Source organism: Gobio gobio (assembly GCF_949357685.1).
Source record: "Gobio gobio genome assembly, chromosome: 5".
Classification (NCBI taxonomy): Eukaryota; Metazoa; Chordata; class Actinopteri; order Cypriniformes; family Gobionidae; genus Gobio; species Gobio gobio.
In genome coordinates, this window is record NC_137101.1 from 40884886 (window position 1) to 40907468 (window position 22583).

General features: G+C 38.6%; 2 protein-coding genes across 2 annotated transcripts in view; both read right to left on the minus strand.

Annotated features, from left to right (window-relative positions):
- The window catches only part of LOC307126511 (uncharacterized protein), a 965522-nt gene extending 944083 nt beyond the window's left edge, over positions 1-21439 (minus strand). The window contains exon 1 of the mRNA XM_079817071.1: positions 21406-21439. The gene's annotated coding sequence lies outside the window, so the exon portion shown is untranslated. The remainder of the gene's footprint in view (positions 1-21405) is intronic.
- LOC307126514 (uncharacterized protein) overlaps positions 1-22309 on the minus strand; it is a 32494-nt gene extending 10185 nt beyond the window's left edge. Inside the window, exons 1-2 of the mRNA XM_079817075.1 lie at positions 22284-22309; positions 21351-21592 (exon numbers count right to left, since the gene is read on the minus strand). Of these exons, the coding sequence (XP_079673201.1) occupies positions 21351-21522 (172 nt within the window). The 5' untranslated portion in view covers positions 21523-21592; positions 22284-22309. The remainder of the gene's footprint in view (positions 1-21350; positions 21593-22283) is intronic.
- Between the last annotated feature and the right edge of the window lie 274 nt (positions 22310-22583).

The window sequence follows — 22583 nt, forward strand, 5'->3', positions numbered from 1 at the left end:
AATAAAACCGGAGACCGAGGGTGACGCAGATATGACGCAATCGACAGGCGACTCCCTCACACGCATAGCTCACACGTCCCGGCTCCTCAGTTAAAATAGCAATTTTCTCACGATTTACAAATAGTTGAAAACATTTGGGATATTCTAAGTACTCAACTGAACAAAATATATAACACTGGCCTAGTGGTTTCTGGATATTTTACTGCAAAAATCCTACATAGTTCACCTTTAAGGCTGTTTTACTCTTTCAAAAATAAAATGGATCCATATCGTAAATAAATCCCAACAATAATAATAATAAATATAGCTGCAAGCAGCAATACCGGGGCCAAGCGCAAAGAAGAAGACAAGACATGCCAAAATGGCTGGCAGTGTCAGATCAACTGGAGCAATGAGCAATTAATCACGTTTTAAGATGATTTTAAGCAAAAGGCTGAAAAATGCATTGTAGTCTGAGAGTGTCAGACCAACTGCAACAATGAACAATTATACAGTTTAAGAAGATTAGGCAAAATGGCTGAAATATCATGTATAGAGTCACTGATAATATAAGTTAATGGTTTATCACTTTTGACCAATAGGTGGCACAGTTACGAAATTGATGTGGTGTGGTCAGAATAAGGGAACAATGACACATGCAAAGTTTGATGCCAATATGTCAAAGCATTGCAGAGATACAGCCTCAAGAGTCATTTTGGCATCATGGCTCAACTTCGTTGCTGCGGTTTACAAAAACGGTTTCATCTATTGATACAAAATCCCTAACTTTTTGTTGACACAGTCTGAAGATGATACGATTCAATTTTGGTGGAAATTGGACAAACGGTCTAGGATGAGTTTGAAAAAGTAGGTTTTGATCAAATAAGAATATTGAGGACAGTATGTTTGACCAAATATGGTAAAATTAGTATCTATGTTCTCGGCATGAGCCAATAAATGTATTATGACCAGTTTCATTAAACTAGGCTAATTTAATCAAAAGTTATTAGCATGTTTGTAAATTTTGTTATAACCTTTGACCACAAGGTGGCACTGCCCAAAACTTTTTGAGTACCTTCAAAGCATGGTGTGGAAGACACATACCAAGTTTCGTAACGATAGACTAATGCATTTGTAAAATATAGTATTTTAGCACAAAATTCAAAATGGCCGACAGCCAAAATGGCCGATATGGTAAAATTGAATATCAGATGACTCGGCATGCCGTCCTGAATCTAACGAGATAACTTATGATTTTTGGACAAGCGGTTCAAAAGTTACAAGCAAAAACAGCCATTTTTGTATCTCCGGACCAGTAGGTGGCGCTACGCCGAAACACTGCATGTTGCCTCAAGTCATGCTTGTGATGACATGTACCATGTTTGGTTTTAACACGATAAAGCGTTGCGGAGATATTGCCTTAAGTGTGTTTTTGCAACCGCTACGTAAAATTTGTTTGCACGTTTATCGAAAACGATTTGATGAATCAAGTTGATTTGTAAGATTTTTTGTCAGCATCGTCTGATGATCTGGTTAAATTTTCGTGCAAATCGGATGAACCGTCTAGGACGAGTTCGCAAAAGTATGAAGTATGTTTTTAGCAAAGAACAAGATGGAGGACAAGAAAGTTAGCCAAATATGGAAAAATTGGTATCTATGTGCTCTGCATCAGTCAATGACTGTATTAGGATCAGTTTCAATAAACTAGGCTAATTTAATCTAAAGTTATTAGCATTTTTGTCAAGTTTGTTATAACTTTTGACCACAAGGTGGCACTGCCCCAAAACGTTTTGAGTACCTTCAAAGCATGGTGCGGAAGACACATACCGAGTTTAGTAACAATACACTAATGCATTTGTAAAATATAGCATTTTTTGACAAAATTCAAAATGGCCGGCAGCCAAAATGGCCGATATGGTAAAATTGAATATCAGACAACTCGACATGCCGTCCTGAATGTAACGAGACCACTCATGATTTTTGGACAAACGGTTCAAAAGTTATAAGCAAAAACAGCCATTTGTTGTATCTCCGGACCAGTAGGTGGCGCTGCGCCGAAACGCTGCATGTTGCCTCATGTTATGCTTGTGATGACATGTACCAAGTTTGGTTTGAATACGATAAAGCGTTGCGGAGATATTTTCTTAAGTGTGTTTTTGCAACCGCTACGTAAAATTTGTTTGCGTGTTTATCGCAAATGATTTGACGAATCAACTTGATTTGCAAGATTTTTTGTCAGCATGGTCTGAAGATGATCTGGTTCAATTTTCGTGCAAATCGGATGAACCGTCTAGGACGAGTTTGTAAAAGTAGGTTTTTCGGAAAATTAAAAATGGCGGGAAAATTTTTATGACGGAAAATGACATCATAGGGTTCATTCGAATCGCCTTGAGCCAAGGAATCGGAGGAAAAAAGAATTTTGTTTCTAGCCCTTATGGTTCAAAAGTTATTAGCATAAACAGGAGTCAAATTTTGGACTGATGGTGGCGCTAGAGGGATTGAGTCAGAGACTCCAAACTTGCTATGGAGACACTTGAGACCGTCCTCTATGAGTGTGCCGAATTTCATAACTTTTTACCATACGGTTCTATGGGCTGCCATAGACTTCGTGGCGGAAGAAGAAGAAGATGAATAAATATAGCTGCAAGCAGCAATACCGGGGCCAAGCGCAAAGAAGAAGACAAGACATGCCAAAATGGCTGGCAGTGTCAGATCAACTGGAGCAATGAGCAATTAATCACGTTTTAAGATGATTTTAAGCAAAAGGCTGAAAATGCATTGTAGTCTGAGAGTGTCAGACCAACTGCAACAATTAACAATTATACAGTTTAAGAAGATTAGGCAAAATGGCTGAAATATCATATATTGAGTCACTGATAATGTAAGTTAATGGTTTATCACTTTTGACCAATAGGTGGCACAGATACGAAATTGATGTGGTGTGGTCAGAATAAGGGAACAATGACACATGCAAAGTTTGATGCCAATATGTCAAAGCATTGCAGAGATACAGCCTCAAGAGTAATTTTGGCATAATGGCTCAACTTCGTCGCTGCGGTTTACAAAAACGGTTTCATCTATTGATGCAAAATCCCTAACTTTTTGTTGACACAGTCTGAAGATGATACGATTCGATTTTGGTGGAAATTGGACAAACGGTCTAGGATGAGTTTGAAAAAGTAGGTTTTGATCAAATAAGAACATTGAGGACAGGATGTTTGACCAAATATGGAAAAATTAGTATCTCTGTTCTCGGCATGAGCCAATGATTGTATTATGACCAGTTTCATTAAACTAGGCTAATTTAATCAAAAGTTATTAGCATGTTTGTAAATTTTGTTATAACCTCTGACCACAAGGTGGCACTGCCCCAAAACGTTTTGAGTACCTTCAAAGCATGGTGCGGAAGACATGATTTTTGGACAAACAGTTCAAAAGTTATAAGCAAAAATAGCCATTTTTTGTATCTCCGGACCAGTAGGTGGCGCTGCGCCGAAACGCTGCATGTTGCTTCAGGTCATGCTTGTGATGACATATACCAAGATTGGTTTGAATACGATAAAGCGTTGTGGAGATATAGGCTTATGAGTGTTTTTGCAACCGCTACGCAAAATTTATGTGCGCGTTTATCGAAAACGATTTGACAAATCAACTTGATTTGCAAGATTTTTTGTCAGCATGGTCTGAAGATGATCTGGTTCAATTTTCGTGCAAATCGGACAAACCGTCTAGGACGAGTTTGTAAAAGTAGGTTTTTTGGAAAAATAAAAATGGCGGGGAAATTATCATGACCGAAAATGACATCATAGGTTGCAATTGAATCGGCATGAGCCAATGACTCTATTATGACCAGTTTCAATATACTAGGCTAATTTAATCAAAAGTTATTAGCATTTTTGTCAAGTTTGTTATATCTTTTGACCACAAGGTGGCACTGCCCTAAAACTTTTTGAGTACCTTCAGGGCATAGCAAGGAAGTCACATACCGAGTTTAGTAACAATATACTAATGCATTTGTAAAATATAGCATTTTTTGACAAAATTCAAAATGGCCGACAGCCAAAATGGCCGATATGGTAAAATTGAATATCAGACGACTCGGCATGCCGTCCTGAATGTAACGAGACCACTTTTATGATTTTTGGACAAACAGTTCAGAAGTTATAAGCAAAAATAGCAATTTTTCGTATCTCCGGACCAGTAGGTGGCGCTGCGGCGAAACGCTGTATGTTGCCTCAAGTCATGCTTGTGATGTCATGTACCAAGTTTGGTTTGAATACGATAAAGCGTTGCGGAGATATTGCCTTAAGAGTGTTTTTGCAACCGCTACGTAAAATTTGTTTGCGCGTTTATCGCAAATGATTTGACGAATCAAGTTGATTTGCAAGATTTTTTGTCAGCATGGTCTGAAGATGATCTGGTTCAATTTTCGTGCAAATCGGATGATCCGTCTAGGACGAGTTCGTAAAAGTAGGTTTTTCGGGAAATTAAAAATGGCGGGAAAATTTTTATGACGGAAAATGACGTCATAGAGTGCAATCGAATCGTCTTGAGCCAAGGAATCAGAGGAAAAAAGAATTTTGTTTCTAGCCCGTATGGTTCAAAAGTTATTAGCATAAACATGAGTCAAATTTTGGACTGATGGTGGCGCTAGAGGGATTGAGTTAGAGACTCCAAACTTGCTATGGAGACACTTGAGACCGTCCCCTATAAGTGTGCCGAATTTCATAACTTTTTACCATACGGTTCTATGGGCTACCATAGACTTCGTGGCGGAAGAAGAAGAAGATGAATAAATATAGCTGCAAGCAGCAATACCGGGGCCAAGCGCAAAGAAGAAGACAAGACATGCCAAAATGGCTGGCAGTGTCAGATCAACTGGAGCAATGAGCAATTAATCACGTTTTAAGATGATTTTAAGCAAAAGGCTGAAAATGCATTGTAGTCTGAGAGTGTCAGACCAACTGCAACAATTAACAATTATACAGTTTACGAAGATTAGGCAAAATGGCTGAAATATCATATATTGAGTCACTGATAATGTAAGTTAATGGTTTATCACTTTTGACCAATAGGTGGCACAGATACGAAATTGATGTGGTGTAGTCAGAATAAGGGAACAATGACACATGCAAAGTTTGATGCCAATATGTCAAAGCATTGCAGAGATACAGCCTCAAGAGTAATTTTGGCATAATGGCTCAACTTCGTCACTGCGGTTTACAAAAACGGTTTCATCTATTGATGCAAAATCCCTTTTTTTTTGTTGACACAGTCTGAAGATGATACGATTCGATTTTGGTGGAAATTGGACAAACGGTCTAGGATGAGTTTGAAAAAGTAGGTTTTGATCAAATAAGAACATTGAGGACAGGATGTTTGACCAAATATGGAAAAATGAGTATCTCTGTTCTCGGCATGAGCCAATGACTGTATTATGACCAGTTTCATTAAACTAGGCTAATTTAATCAAAAGTTATTAGCATGTTTGTAAATTTTGTTATAACCTCTGACCACAAGGTGGCACTGCCCCAAAACGTTTTGAGTACCTTCAAAGCATGGTGCGGAAGACATGATTTTTGGACAAACAGTTCAAAAGTTATAAGCAAAAATAGCAATTTTTTGTATCTCCGGACCAGTAGGTGGCACTGCGCCGAAACGCTGCATGTTGCTTCAGGTCATGCTTGTGATGACATATACCAAGATTGGTTTGAATACGATAAAGCGTTGTGGAGATATAGGCTTATGAGTGTTTTTGCAACCGCTACGCAAAATTTGTGTGCGCGTTTATCGAAAACGATTTGACAAATCAACTTGATTTGCAAGATTTTTTGTCAGCATGGTCTGAAGATGATCTGGTTCAATTTTCGTGCAAATCGGACAAACCGTCTAGGACGAGTTCGTAAAAGTAGGTTTTTTGGAAAATTAAAAATGGCGGGGAAATTATCATGACCGAAAATGACATCATAGGTTGCAATTGAATCGGCATGAGCCAATGACTCTATTATGACCAGTTTCAATATACTAGGCTAATTTAATCAAAAGTTATTAGCATTTTTGTCAAGTTTGTTATATCTTTTGACCACAAGGTGGCACTGCCCTAAAACTTTTTGAGTACCTTCAGGGCATAGCAAGGAAGTCACATACCGAGTTTAGTAACAATATACTAATGCATTTGTAAAATATAGCATTTTTTGACAAAATTCAAAATGGCCGACAGCCAAAATGGCCGACATGGTAAAATTGAATATCAGACGACTCGGCATGCCGTCCTGAATGTAACGAGACCACTTTTATGATTTTTGGACAAACAGTTCAGAAGTTATAAGCAAAAATAGGAATTTTTCGTATCTCCGGACCAGTAGGTGGCGCTGCGCCGAAACGCTGTATGTTGCCTCAAGTCATGCTTGTGATGACATGTACCAAGTTTGGTTTGAATACGATAAAGCGTTGCGGAGATATTGCCTTAAGTGTGTTTTTGCAACCGCTACGTAAAATTTGTTTGCGCGCTTATCGCAAATGATTTGACGAATCAACTTGATTTGCAAGATTTTTTGTCAGCATGGTCTGAAGATGATCTGGTTCAATTTTCGTGCAAATCTGACAAACCGTCTAGGACGAGTTCGCAAAAGTAGGTTTTTTGGAAAATTAAATATGGCGGGGAAATTATCATGACCGAAAATGACGTCATAGGGTGCAATTGAATTGGCATGAGCCAATTAATGTATTATGACCAGTGTCATTATACTAAGCTAATTAAATCAAAAGTTATTAGCATTTTTGTCAAGTTTGTTATAACTTTTGACCACAAGGTGGCACTGCCCCAAAACTTGTTGAGTACCTTCAGGGCATGGAGTGGAAGACACATACCAAGTTTAGTAACAATACACTAATGCATTTGTAAAATATAGCATTTTAGCACATAATTCAAAATGGCCGACAGCCAAAATGGCCGATATGGTAAAATTGAATATCAGACAACTCGGCATGTCGTCCTGAATATAACGAGACCACTTTTATGATTTTTGGACAAACGGTTCAGAAGTTATAAGCAAAAACAGCCATTTTTTGTATCTCCGGACCAGTAGGTGGCGCTGCGCCGAAACGCTGTATGTTGCCTCAAGTCATGATTGTGATGACATGTACCAAGTTTGGTTTGAATACGATAAAGCGTTTCGGAGATATTGCCTTAAGTGGGTTTTTGCAACCGCTACGTAAAATTTGTGTGCGCGTTTATCAAAAACGATTTGACGAATCAACTTGATTTGCAAGATTTTTTGTCAGCATGGGCTGAAGATAATCTGGTTCAATTTTTGTACAAATCGGATGAACCGTCTAGGACGAGTTCGCAAAAGTAGGTTTTTCGGTTAATTAAAAATGGCGGGAAAATTATCATGGCGGAAAATGACGTCATAGGGTGCAATCGAATTGTCTTGAGCCAAGGAATCGGAGGAAAAAAGAATTTTGTTTCTAGCCCTTATGGTTCAAAAGTTATTAACATAAACATGAGTCCAATTTTGGACTGATGGTGGCGCTAGAGGGATTGAATTAGAGACTCCAAATTTGCTATGGAGACACTTCAGACCGTCCTCTATAAGTGTGCCAAATTTCATAACTTTTTACCATACGGTTCTATGGGCTGCCATAGACTTCGTGGCGGAAGAAGAAGAAGAAGAAGAAGAAGAAGAAGATGAATAATAATAATAATAGGAACGGGAACGGTTTCAATAGGTGCCTTCGCACCTTCGGTGCTTGGCCCCTAATAATAATAATAGGAACGGGAACGGTTTCAATAGGTGCCTTCGCACCTTCGGTGCTTGGCCCCTAATTCAAGCACTCAATGTCCACAAAAACTTAAGCCCTCAAAATATTAGAAAATAAATAGACGCGTTACAAGGTGATTAATTTCTTTCGTGCGTCTTTTCGCACGGCCAGCAACTCAGTAATAGGGTGATAGGCCCTTTAAAACCAACAAAAAATAGTCCAAAAATAGTCCACAATATAAGTAAATAAATAATGAAAACGAAATTAAATCGAACAATATGTTTGGTGTCCACAAAAAAGAATAATAATAGTTTGAAGGGACCGTGTGGAGTAGAAAGAAAAAAGGCAGGAATTAAAGGGGTCATAGAATGGTACATGCACTTTTACAAGTTGATTATACGGAAATGTGTGTTGGCAGTGCCTGTACACAACCATCCTATAATGATAAAAATACAGCCAGTGTTTTTTTTTAATCTCCTTATATATTTTCCCCTGTCTCAAATCGAGCCGTCTGACTGTGTGACGTTACACGGTGTACGCCCCTCCTAAGATTGTTGATTGACAGCAGCGTTTCAACACAGACCCGCCCTGAGCGAGCTGTCATCAGTCCGCCATTGTTGATTCGCTGCAGCAGAATGGCGTCTAAGCGATTGTGGTGTTGTGTTGTTGGGTGTAATAACGAACACAGCAGTCATTTTGATGTTCCTAAATCCGAACCGCTGAAGACCCAGAGGCTGCTGAGTTTTGTTTTAGAAGGGAATATTTCTTGATTTCTTTTTAGCTGAAGCTTTGAAGCGATGACGGCGTCCCTGTTACAGCTCGCTCAGCGCCCTTACTTTGAATCCGTTCGACCATCCGCCTCGGCTGTTCCACACCGCAGATTATCGGTCTTTAACCCCTCAAAAGTAATCCCGGGAATACCTTCACGACACGCTGATAAACTGACGCCTCACTTTCCTCCTTTACTTTTCCACCCTCTGCTTCCAACAACTTCCCCACCAGGCTCTCACTTCCGTTTTCCTCCTTCCTCCCTCTTTTCTGCTTTCACTTTTCCCAACGAAATCACCAAAACCACACCTCTTTTCGTTTCCGCCTTTAAACTTTCGTTTGCACAAATTTTTATAACTTTTATGAAGTTGGAAAGATAGTTATTTGAACAGTATGACTATTAGTTATTTTTGTTTCTTTTGAGCAGCGAACTGCTACAGCTTTCAGGGAAAGGCACAAAAATTATGAAAACTACAAAGAAAAGGAGAGGAAAAGGTCAGAAAAAAACTCTGCAAACTAATGAGGATAAAGAAAGAGTGTGCACTCTTGCAAAAGAAAGAAAAGGACGTTCCGTCTTAAAGGGGTGGTAAACCACGATTTCACTATTCTAACTTTAGCTAGCGTGTAATGTTGCTGCTTGAGCATAAACAACATCTGCAAAGTTACAATGTTCAAAGTTTAAAGCAAAGGGAGATATTTGCTTTTAAAGAAATCCATTTCTAAGAACTACAGCAAACGGCCAGTAGGCGACTACAGGCATTCCTCCAGGGTTGGTGACATCACCAGCCTCAATATTTACATAAACCCCTCCTCCGAGAATATTAAATAGGGGGGGGGGGCGAGGCCATTTTGTATCGCTGTTGTTGTGGTATAGTGGTATAGGCTGGAGTGGTGTTGCTGCAATGCCGACGAAACGCTGTTATTTTCATCCGGATTGCAGGGTACTTGCTTTCCTTCCTAGGGACGGGGGCGCGTTGCAGAGCGTTTAACATACAGTATGTTATATGCACGTGTGTTTGAGACAGAGGGGAACAGGTCGCAGATATATGCTGCCCATCATAAATCACGAGACAGACAGGGTCGGAGAAGACTGGAAAATGTGACATAATGGACAATATTCGTCCGTTGCAATTCATGAGCGGTTCAGCGAGACAAACACTGCCAGTGTGAATCATGCACGACGCGCGCGGGGCTCCCGCTGCACATCTCACTGAGGAAAGCCTCCTCAATCTTCGCGAGTTCAATCCAGGATTCGCACAACGCCAGCTGCACGAGACAAACACTGCCAGTGTGTGGATGCACGACGCGCGGGGCTCCCGCTGCACATTTCACGGAGGACAACTTCCACAATCTTCGCGAGTTCAATGCAGGATTTGCACCACGGCTTGTCCTGAAAGCTGGATTTACAAACAGAAGCTGTTTACGGGCCACAACCTGTAAGTCTGATTTATTTTTCATCGATGTGTTTTCCTGTAATAGGTTGTAGCAAGGAAGTAAACAGATGACAACGCTGTTCTGCAAACCAGTCTGTTAAATGCTCATTCATACTTAACGTTATCCGACGAACACCTAACATTACAAACACTAACGTTAAAATCTCCACAGCAAACTTGGCATTAGTGTAAATGATTCTTTGATTAGAGCTTTTATGTATTGTTTATCTACAGGCTTGCTAAACATGGTTCTGTGTGTGATTTGGCTACTAGTAAAGCCAATGTTTAGTGTTTGTTTTGGGTTAATAGTTCTTGCGACAGATATTTGGCTATAATCGTTCTAAAAATACAAAAGTGCCATTCAGCAGCGATCACTATAGATCCGCAGTCTTTACTCTAGAGGACTGAACAGGTTCTGCTCGATCATCTTCACTAAAATGTCCTGGGTCTGATTCGGGCTCAGATTGGTATGGTTTTATTGACGCCATTGTTTCTAATACTAACCAAAGAACAGTCTACCGGTAAAGGGAAGGGGCGTGACGTTTCCGACAAACGTGCACTGCGGTTAGCGAATCACAACACACTGGGCCAGCTAACCAATCAGAGCCCATCGCGTATTTTTGAGGGACTGGCTTCATACAACCCGGAAACCATCAGACCATTTTACAAGGAGGCACAGAGCAGTGTAGAATAAAGGTCAAATATATGAAAAATAATGATTTTTTTTTTTTAAACGAAGCATGAACACGTTACAGTGCACCCCACAAACACAGTCAAGCCTTCAAAAGAATGTGTTTTACCACCCCTTTAAACATCAATGTTTAGATGTACAAGGGGCTCTTGTACCAGCATACAAGAGTAAGCAGTCTCTTGGGAGGGCAGTCAAACGAGCCCTTACTGCTCTTCCTCAAAGTCCAAACAACAAAAAGCAGTGATGAAAAAGATTGTTGATGCAGTTGGATTAGTTGAGCACAGTGAAATTAAACAAATAGGTCTATTCGTTACAACAGACCATGTTAAAGAAAAGGTTAAGCAGTTTTATGTCCAGGATGACATCTCACGACAAGCCCTGGGAGGAAAGATTCTATTGCCATAAAATAAGATGGAGTTAAGAAGACATATCAAAAAAGGCACTTAACTATGTATATTGAAGGGTGCGGATTCTGAAATCCGCTGCCGCTTCAATATACCTATATATATATATATATATATATATATATATATATATATATATATATATATATATATATATATATATATATATATATATATATATATATATATATATATATATATATATATATATATATATATATCCTCTTTCCAGTTATGATGTTACTTAATCAATAGAACCACTGATTGTTTATTGTTTCTTCATATATGTTTTCTAAAGTTTGTAGTTGGTCTCTGAGGAGCAGTGTTGGGCACGTTACTTTAAAAAAGTAATTAGTTATAGTTACTAGTTACTTCTTACAAATAGTAACTGAGTTACATCATTATAAAAGTAACTAATTACCAGGGAAAGTAACTACTGTGTTACTTTTTTTTTCAAATGTTCAAATATGTCAAATAACTTGGATGCCCCCAATATTAAATATGTTAAATGAATGAATTGGACACTAAATAGAATATTTTTATTATAAAACATTGTACATTATAGGGGGGGGGGGCACTCAGTTTCAGTCAGTCTCATGTCAATCTTGAGTACCTATAGAGTAGCATTGCATCCTGCATATCTCCGAAAAGTCTTTATTTTTATTATAATTATAACAGGAAGATGCGCTGTTCCGAGTCTTTCCGAAAAAAGCCGTGCGGCTGGGGGCGTATCGTGTGGGCGGAGCTAAAGAATGTCGAGCGCGCGCCGCTGTTACTGTGTTGAGTGCGTCTGAAAGCTGCGTCATCCCTAAAAGCGGGAAAAAACTTTATTCAACATAAAAAATGGCTTTTAATCAGATACAGCCATACATCTATGATCCGGAATCAGACCCAGAGGCTGAAGTTGAACAGGAGCAGCAGCAAAAACGACTAGAGCAGGACATCTCTATGTGGTATAAGTTACACTAACTATATAATATGCTTAGCGGCTTGTGTTATTTACACATTTATACTTTAATTATATCGTGCGTGTGTGTGTGTGTGTGTGTGTGTGTGTGTGTGTGTGTGTGTGTGTGTTTACGCGTGGTTTGTGTAGACATGATTTGTAGTAAGCGGACTGGTTTTGCGCGTCAAGCTAGTGTTTACATAGAAAGACATGGAATAGTAGCGCATTTGAATGAAGAAGCGCGCTTATTTAGTTTAACATATTTCCCCATTCTTTGTGTATTGTTGTTTGGAGTGCTTTTACAATACACAAACATACACATATAGTGGCCAGCTAAACAAATGTACACACTATACATCGCATGCTCCATTGATCAATACGTGGTCATGTTTGGGCAACTTGATGGGCATAGGCAAAAACAGACATTTGAAGCAGTCTTACTCACTGCCTGCGGTTCCAACGTTGGGACCGCTCCATCCTTCAGTATTAGGCGATTTGAAAATCCGGAAAAGCAATTTCCATCCACTTTTGCCTTAACGCGGGGTTATTTGGCTACGAGCCAGCGCTTTGATGGGCGTAGCCTATTGCTTTCACGCGCTCTCTCTCTCTCTCTCTCTCTCTCTCTCTCTCTCTCGCGCGCGCGCGCTCTTCCGGTAGAATTGTCCGTACGGCCCATACAAGGAAATTCCGCCCTGTTGACGTCAAGCGGACCCATGATCGAAAAAAACTTTCCGAAACTTATGACTAACAGGAAGTACTAATTTTGGCAAAGAAATACTCCCATCAAACGTCCACCTTAGCTTTTAAAACTGTGTCCATGTTTAGCATGGGAATCCAAGTCTTTAACAGTGCAAAAAGATCAGTATGCATGAAACAGCATTTCACCCCCCCTTTAATGTACACTATTGTAATGTTGCTGTGGGACAATGTGAGAGACACCTATCAAATTCAATATAATTATTGTAAATATTATCAATAGGCCTACTATAGTGTAAATATTGTGTAAATATTATCAGTACTTTACTACTCCTCTGGTAGTGGAGCTCACGTTATCACCTGTTTTTTAGCCACTAATGTTGTGGCTGTGATGATGTGAGACTTCATTATATTAGAATTACTGGCCAGCGACGTGGAGAGACTCTTTCTTCCTCGGCATAAGCTGCACGTTACATAAACATTCTTACCTTTCACCTCAACGAGGAAAAAGTAGCGCTTATACTTCCAGTTTGCAAAAGCTACCTTTGAAGTCGTTGGACTTGCCATTGCTGATGCGTGTGCGTCATAGGTGTGTGTGTGTGTGTGTATGTGTGTGTGAACTCAACCTATCAACCTCAACCTTGTCTCCCACCCACCAATCATCATCAGTTATGTGTACCACCCAACCCACCCCCCACCACGCACACGCACTCACACACACACGCGCACACACGCGCACACACACACACGTTGTAGGTCCGACTGACAGAGAGCCTGTTCGGATGAAAACCGCTTCAGTGAGCGCAATTATAGTAACGCCACATTTTTTTTCTCAGTAACGCTAACGCCGTTGTAACGGAAGAAACAGTAATTCGTTTGATTACTCGTGACTGAAAAAAATAATTCCGTTAGTAACGCCGTTTATCTATAACGCCGTTATTCCCAACACTGCTGAGGAGTGACTGAGGGACATACAATTTCTCAACAGTTATACTGTTTTCAAGGTCTAGCTACGTCATTACTGCAAGTTGAATGATTCTGTTTTCTCTTAGCCAAACAGAATAGTCATAGTAAATCTTCACACATTGTCAGTTAATCAGATTCACGTCTCCATAGATCACTTGTTGACGATTTCACCCCGGAATTAGGCACGTAGTGACCTTCCAGGTCTGGAGCAGGCGCCAGCTTGTCCAGAACAACATCCTGTCACTCTCCCTAGGATGCCCATTGTACACCTTCAATTCTGATCTGTGACACAGAATACTGCGCACATACACAGTCTCTCCAAGGTTGGAGTTGGTTGAGCTCCAGCTCTGACCAAAAAGTTTCCCAAAACATACTGATAACATGTGCTTTCTCTCAGAGGTACAGACAGTATTCACCATAATTATTTAGTGTTTCAGTAAAAGAAAATATAAAATGAATACATTTTAATATAAAGTAAAAAGACAAATCCATATTTCATCTCTGGAAGCCGGGCTAAGTGAGTAAGCACTTTTATTGCACTCCTGGCATGGGCCAGACCCTCAGTCACTCCTCAGAGACCAAATACAAACTTTAGAAAACATATGAAGAAACAAATAATCAGTGTTTCTATTGATTAAGCAACATAATAACAGGAAAGAATCATTAAAAATCATTATAATAATATATGATATAATAATATAATATCGATTAATGCTTTGATTATAAATTTAATTAGGATATACACTCACCTAAAGGATTATTAGGAACACCTGTTCAATTTCTCATTAATGCAATTGTCTAATCAACCAATCACATGGCAGTTGCTTCAATTCATTTAGGGGTGTGGTCCTGGTCAAGACAATCTCCTGAACACCAAACTGAATGTCAGAATGGGAAAGAAAGGTGATTTAAGCAATTTTGACCGTGGCATGGTTGTTGGTGCCAGACGGGCCGGTCTGAGTATTTCACAATCTGCTTAGTTACTGGGATTTTCACGCACAACCATTTCTAGGGTTTACAAAGAATGGTGTGAAAAGGGAAAAACATCCAGTATGCGGCAGTCCTGTGGGCGAAAATACCTTGTTGATGCTAGAGGTCAGAGGAGAATGGGCCGACTGATTCAAGCTGATAGAAGAGCAACTTTGACTGAAATAACCACTCGTTACAACCGAGGTATGCAGCAAAGCATTTGTGAAGCCACAACACGCACAACCTTGAGGCGGATGGGCTACAACAGCAGAAGACCCCACCGGGTACCACTCATCTCCACTACAAACAGGAAAAAGAGGCTACAATTTGCACAAGCTCACCAAAATTGGACAGTTGAAGACTGGAAAAATGTTGCCTGGTCTGATGAGTCTCGATTGCTGTTGAGACATTCAGATGGTAGAGTCAGAATTTGGCGTAAACAGAATGAGTGATGGATAGGGTATTGTTTTAGTTTAGTTTTTTTTTACGATACCGGTAGATAGAGGCTAGGCCTACATAAAAAGGTCTGAAAGCAGACAGTAAAGAATTAGTTAATACCTAGAAAAAGACAGTTAAGACATAAAAACTTAAAAGTTATGCAATATGCAGCCTAAGATTGTGTAGCCTAGGAATGGTGGCGTCATTATATTTATGCTCGAGAGCCCGGTATAGGCTACATATAATAGGATAATAATTATGTGAGGGCAGAATCAATGAACTGTGCTGATGAGTAAATTTACGTCACGGTGACAAAGAAAGTCTATTTTCAGATTTTATCCAGCAAGTCATTATTTACAAAAATGTCAATTGTTTTTTGTGACAAATATGAGGAAACCGCCTTGCACTTATTTTGGCACTGTACATACTCTGTCACATTATGGTGTAAGGTTCAAAAATATATCAATGAAAATATTCAATGTTCAAGACCTCTTTCACTCTTGTGGGAAAATGTACTCTTCTGTATTCCTAGTGGATGACGTACTTGAGGTGATGCGATGTGACATTAAGGTGAACCACGGTTCAAATAATGAATGTTTTGGACAATATCCGCAAGTGAAGCGTTGTTTCACACACCGATTGATGAAGATATAAAAAAAGTACAGCGAGAGCGATTCCAAAGCGGTACTTTGATGTCATAGACCGATCAGTCTGTGCAACGATGCTAGAAGTCAAACTCTGAATTTTTTGTTCTCCAAACACACCTAAAGGTTTTGCAGAAAACAAAAAGACCATTGCGTGACGTGAACCTTTAATTATTGATCATGATTGGCTTAAGATTTATTTATTTATTTGTTTGTTTGTCTGTATTTATGCATAGGCCTATACTTCTTAAATGTACCAATCAATTTTGATATACTTGCTGTATATTGTGATGTATATTTCTCTGAGAAGTAGAGATTCAACAGTGGTTTATAACTGAAATGGTCATAGTCTAAATGGAATGCATCTTATTTTTCTCAGATGTGGAACAACCTTCAGTCCCTGTTGTAACTGACCAAGTCCAACATTCTTCATTTCAGCACCTCGAACTTGAAAAGACACGAAAGAAAGCAGCATGATGGACAAGAACCCATGATTTGCATTGACCCCAAAAAATGGACTCTGAGACAACGACAAGTGTTTACCAGCACGGCTGTATGATTGTGAAGTGGAGGAATGTAGGGACTTTATGAGCATAGCTGCCCAAAGTGGAAACCCTGGTAAAGAATACTACCACCTAGAGAGGAGCCCATGCATATATTCCCCCACCAGTACTGGACTCATCTCAACATTGAGGCAAGAAGAATGTATGGCACTCTACCAACGTGCCAACTCCGAGGAAGTTGACTTTGTTTCTCCAATTTTCTGGGGGGAACACAGTTGATCGATACATCTTCTCAGTGTACACTGGTGAAAAGGACAACTGGTGTAAGTTTGGGAGGGCACTTTCAACATTTGAAACAAAATCAGGTAAATGGATCTGGCAGTGTACATAGATACTTGTCCATGTGGTGGCTGTTCCAAGAGCATCCTCACTTGGTCAAAAATGCAGTGGAGACCTCAAATGAGGACATTGAAGATCGTGAGGAAATGGTCAGTGGAAATCTTGGTATGCACTTTCAGCCAGAATACACACTTATTATTGTGATCACTATGACCAACTACTTGTGGAATTCCAAGAGAATCCCAGAGGATCTTCCACTGGATTTAACAAAGACAGAGAAGCCCGTTCCAGAGAACTTTGAGCCTGCAGAGGCAAATTGTCCTTACTGTCCTGGTCCGTGTCCTCCTGAACTTAATGTTTTTATCATAACACAGGCAACAGTTTATGGGATATTTTCGCAGAACAAAGGTAGGGCATTCTGTACAATTTTTACACTTTAGCCACTTATAGAAATTGTTCATATATTAAAAGGGAAATGCCAATAAATGTATGTTGTTGTGTTTTCATGTAGGTATTTCAGTCTATGGAAAGGAGTGCCCAGTTTGCAGAAACCTAGTTCGTTTTCAGGAGTACAATTCTGGATTTCATAATTACAACAACAGGGTCTTTCTTTCCATACCCTTATGTTCTTATGACCTCTTCTTACAAATAGTCTTTCGGTGAGTATGTACAATCAACTGTGGGACATGTTTGTACTAAATTAAACACATACAAAAAATATTGACGTGTTTAAAAACTTTTTTTTTTTTGTCTGCAGAATCACATTGCTGTTGGGCGGATGTTGCGTATAATTGAGTCTCATTCTGGGACTAAAGTGCCATACAACTCCCTAAGGAAAGCTTTTTATAACTTCTGCGCTCTCAGAAAATATTCCTACAGCTATTTCTGTTACCGCTGTGGACATCACCCATCTGTTGTCATCGCTGACACAAACTGGAAAGTTGCATTTGAACTGCCAGGTGAGAGTTACTTTAAAATGCATTTCAAAACTTTAAGCGATATTTATGCCACATTCACATGCTCATTTTCACTAACCTTTTTTTCACAACTACCAGTCCATCTCTTGAAACGTCCGGAGAACCATAATAACACTCCCCAGGAAATGGAGGTTAATGTGGCAGCAAGATGGGAGAACATGGAAAAGTAAATTCTAGCCACCGGATTCTGTGATGGTAAGCATAATATTCTTTATACGTTGACAAGTGCTCTGTGAAATTTGTGATATTTTGCAACATTATCAATCTTATTACTTTTAATATGAATGTATACTAATTGTAATTAAGTTAAAATTGAAGCCTAATATTTTTATAGTACTTACATACACTCACTTAAAGGATTATAAGGAACACCATACTAATACTGTGTTTGACCCCCTTTCGCCTTCAGAAACAACTCAACCAACAAAAGAACAGGGCAGAGATCCACATGGCCCAGCAAAAGTGGACAGTATGCCTGAAGAGGGGAAGAAGTTTTCTGTGGCCATGTTCTCCATTGAGCAGACTGTTCACACCCCTGATAACCACAAACTGGACAAAAATAACAAATAAAACAGCACTAACAAACAACATGTACTGTAAGTTTATACCGGTCATATTTCTCTTTTAAAGGGGTGAAAAGTTGGTTTTGATGGCACTTCAACAGCAGAAATGTAATCATGTGTGATAAAGCTACAACTGCATTCAGGTAATTTATGTAAATATTGTTATTTAAATAACAATTTATATACACGTTTACACATATTTATAGTAATATATTTATTAAAATGTGTGTAAATAACACTGATCATAGAAATGCGTGAATATTGTTTTTATGCATGGAATTGTTCTTACAAGTAATTGTTGGTGAAATACTGTAATAAAAAAAATTGTATTTATACATATATTGCATTTTTGTGTCATTTTAGGTTAACTGTTATAAAGCAACTACATCACTGGCTATTTCAGATAAATATACCTGGCCTCTTTAACACAATATAATAACAGTATTAACATTTATATTGAAATGTATTGTCAAATCTAGTCTAAACATAGGTAGATATTAATGACAAAAACTTTCAGAATCAGAATTCGTTTTCCTGGTCATATTTGGTTGTTTTACAGTAATTCAAGAAAATGGGTCACATGACAGGCGCAATCTGTGGTGACTGGATCTAGTGAGACCCGCATTTAACGCTCACGAGACACAAAGCAGGTGCATTAAGCTGTGACGGCGAGAAGCGCATATTGCCCTGATTGGTCGAGTTGCAGGCGTATATAACTGATTAGTGGGAGTTGCTCACCGGGTCGAGTGACAGGCTCGTATAGCCGTGCCGGGTTTTTGCTAGCACTCATGCACTTTTAAATGTCTGAAACCTAAAATAAACATTAAGTGGTTGAAAACACTGAATAATTGTGATGTGACAAGAATGGCACTTCTTTGCCACAAGTCATGGAAAGGGAGCCGTTGATGGAGTAGGTGGGACAGTGAAAATGTGCGTTAGTTCAACTGTGCTAAGCACAAGGTTATTGTGAACAATGCACAGTCCTTTTACAGAAACAGCTGCACATTACTGCCCCAAAATTAACATTTAACTGGTTACGGAAAGGGACATCCAAATGTTCACACACGAACACCTGTGGACTAATGTAAAACCTCTCATGGGTAAGTATTGGATAGCAATTTGTGCCCACTAATGAATTTGTGTACATTATAAGGTTATTGAAGCGATATCTATTATGACCTCTTCGCACTTTTTCTTAGGAACCCAGAGTGTGCACCACATTGAGCCCACCTCTTGGAGCCTACACAAACATAGTCAGTATTCATCCTCATTGGAGGCAGCAACACTCAAGTGAGGATGAGCTTCAAGCCCACCCATGTGAGCCATCTCTTTCAGAAACGGGCTTAATTTACCCCGCTTTCTCAGGTTGGACATACTCCGAGTTTTCCTTTCAGAATGGGAGGTATGTTAACCCTGAAATGAGGGAAACTCTGAGTTTTCACTTAACCTCCTTTCTGAAACGAACCTCTGTTAGTGATTTCTGGATTATTTTATGTATGTTTAAATAAATCTGTCATGAAAACGACAGCCACTGCGCAAATTATTATATTTCAATAACGAATTGAAGTAAATAACAATTTTATAATTAGATTTAGAAGTTAATGCAAAAACTACCTTTACACGTTTGTATTTTAGTGTTAATATTATATCTAAAAATAATAAGCAACTGAATTTAGGCTAATAGTTTGGGTTCTGTTGTTAACCTTTAAAATTATAGAGCAAATTAAAGAAAATTATGTGTAAGTAAGGGCTCCCTATGTAGTTTACAGCATTAGCAGAGTTTTTTTCCCTTAAGAAACTTAATTATAATTTAATTCATTTAATTAAAGACAGAGACTCAATTTGTTCAGAAAACCATGGTTTAATATAAAAGAAGCAATTTTTTGTTTAGTTTTCTCCCCCCTGCTGACTTCAAAACCAAGGTATGTACCGAACCATCAGTTTTATGTATCGTTACACCTCTATTTTTTACTGTTTTCTACTCAGAAGCAGATATTCCCTGCTGAAAAACCAGCATCAATTCTAACCAGTCTGAATCAACATGGAATTAATGCTGGTTTATTCTGAATTTTTCAGCAGGTTTAGGTTTAATGTTACATGAGGGACCTGCTTCATGTCAAATAAAACCTGTCACGAAACAACTACGGGACTATGTACAGACTTTGGGGCACGTTCCCGCATTTCACATGTGCACACACATTATACATTTATATTGATGATATAAAAGGGTTGGGTGCAATATATTTAAGAGTATTATGTGTAAAAAAAAAATATTTAAAAATGCATAAATGTTAGATGTGTTATGTGTGATTTCCCCATGGTTTGGTATGTTCCATAGGCGGGGCCATGGTGTTAAGATGGCCACCGTAATACTCAGTATGGGGGTGGCGTGAGCGTGTTCGGGATTCCACCACTTCGTCTGTGTGCAGTGTAATTATAGAATATTGCAATTTGGCACGAACCTGTCCTGTATTGTCTAATTTTATTTATTTATTTATTTATTTATTTTTGGTTGTAATGTTATTTTTCGGCACCGTGGGATTTTGATCTACTTTTTTTTTTGTGAAATAAATTTGGCATACGGATTCCTGTTGTCCCGGTCACCTCATTGCCTCTAGCCGTAAGGTTCATCTACAACAAAACCACTTTTCTTATGACAGTTACATACCTTATATATATATATATATGTGTGTATATATATATATATATATATATGTGTGTATATATACATACATACATACATACATACATACATACATACATACATACATACATCTTATATATGCAGTGGGGCAAAAAAGTATTTAGTCAGCCAACAATTGTGCAAGTTCTCTCACTTAAAGATGAGAGAGGCCTGTAATGTTCATCATAGGTACACTTCAGAATGAGAAGAAAAAAAAACACATTGTCTGATTTTTAAAGAAGATTTTTTTAAAGATTTTTTATTTGCAAATGATGGTGGAAAATAAGTATTTGGTCACCTACAAAAAAAGCAAGATTCCTGGCTCTCACAGACCTGTAACTTCTTTAAGAGGCTCCTCTGTCCTCCACACGTTATAATTTGCTAATAAATTCTTTAAAAGCCAGACAATGCGATTGTATGGATTTTTTTTTCTCATTCTGTCTCTCATACACATAGTTGAAGTGTACCTTTTTAAGAGGGAGAACTTGCACAATTGGTGGCTGACTAAATATATCATGCATTTCTGTGGAGCTGGAGATTTTAATAAAGAGCAAATGACTGAGTTCAGCTTTGAGAATGAAACCAACCTGTTTGTTCCTCAGTATCTTCATGTTTCAATCTGAATGTTTCTTCAATCGTCACGTCTTCACTCTCCTCTTTAATAAACACCATCTTTGTTTGTTCCTCAGTATCTTCTTGTTTCACACTGAATGTTTCTTCAATCTTCATTTCTTCAATCTCCTCTTTAATAAATGCCATTTTTATAATAGTGTCATGTGGATCTCCGTCGCTTCACCAGGAGTTTTTTCTTCTGTGTTTGGACATCTGTCTGATGAGAATAATTAAAGAAAGAAAAATAAATCCAAACTAAATCTCTGTGCTTCTCAATAAGCTCTAGTTCAGTAGTCAGCGCACTAGTAAGGGAGTCAGTGTGATAGTTAACTAGTGGTTAGTCAAAAACACTCAAAACTACCACTACAAATTCATGAACATAAAATACAAAGACACTTCATGTTGTAGTTTATATTTGTATATTGATTAGTAAATTATATGCAATCTAGTGCACATTAATTGAAACATTTGCTATTGGTTTGTTAAAGTTGTCATCACACGTTTGTGTTTTCGTTGCATTTACACTGTTTTGACCAGCAGATGACGTCAGCGCGCGGCGGTTTGAATCAGTGAATCATTTATCAGTCATCAGTGAACGAACTGGTGTTTATAATCAAGTCACGATATTGGGAGCGAAATTAGACGCACCATATCTTGTATTCTTCTTCTCATGTGTGGATGTACTTTACACACACACACACACACACACACACACACACACACACACACACACACACACACACACACACACACACACACACACACACACACACACACACACACACACACACACGCACGTTCATTAATGTTAGATAAAGCATCATATTGAATATGTTATACTAATGCTACATCGCTTTAGTTGAAACAGTTTGTATCAATTGAAACACTTAAAATGCTTAAACACAAACCTTTCTTCAGCAGAATCACAACAGATGCAGGAGCGCGGCACAGCCTTATGACGTCTCATGGCCATACCAAAATAAAAGTCAAGTTCACACGTTGCTGTTTAAAATCACAAAAGTGAATAAAACGGACATACAAAATGAACAAACACACAAATTATAAAACATGTCTTAGAATTTTTGTAACAGGCATATTAAAATACTAAATAAATACTAAAACTATAATAAAATAGCCATCAATAAAAGAGCGAGTAGCACATCTAATGTGTGAGATTATGGGTGCTTCTCATTTCTTATTTGCACATC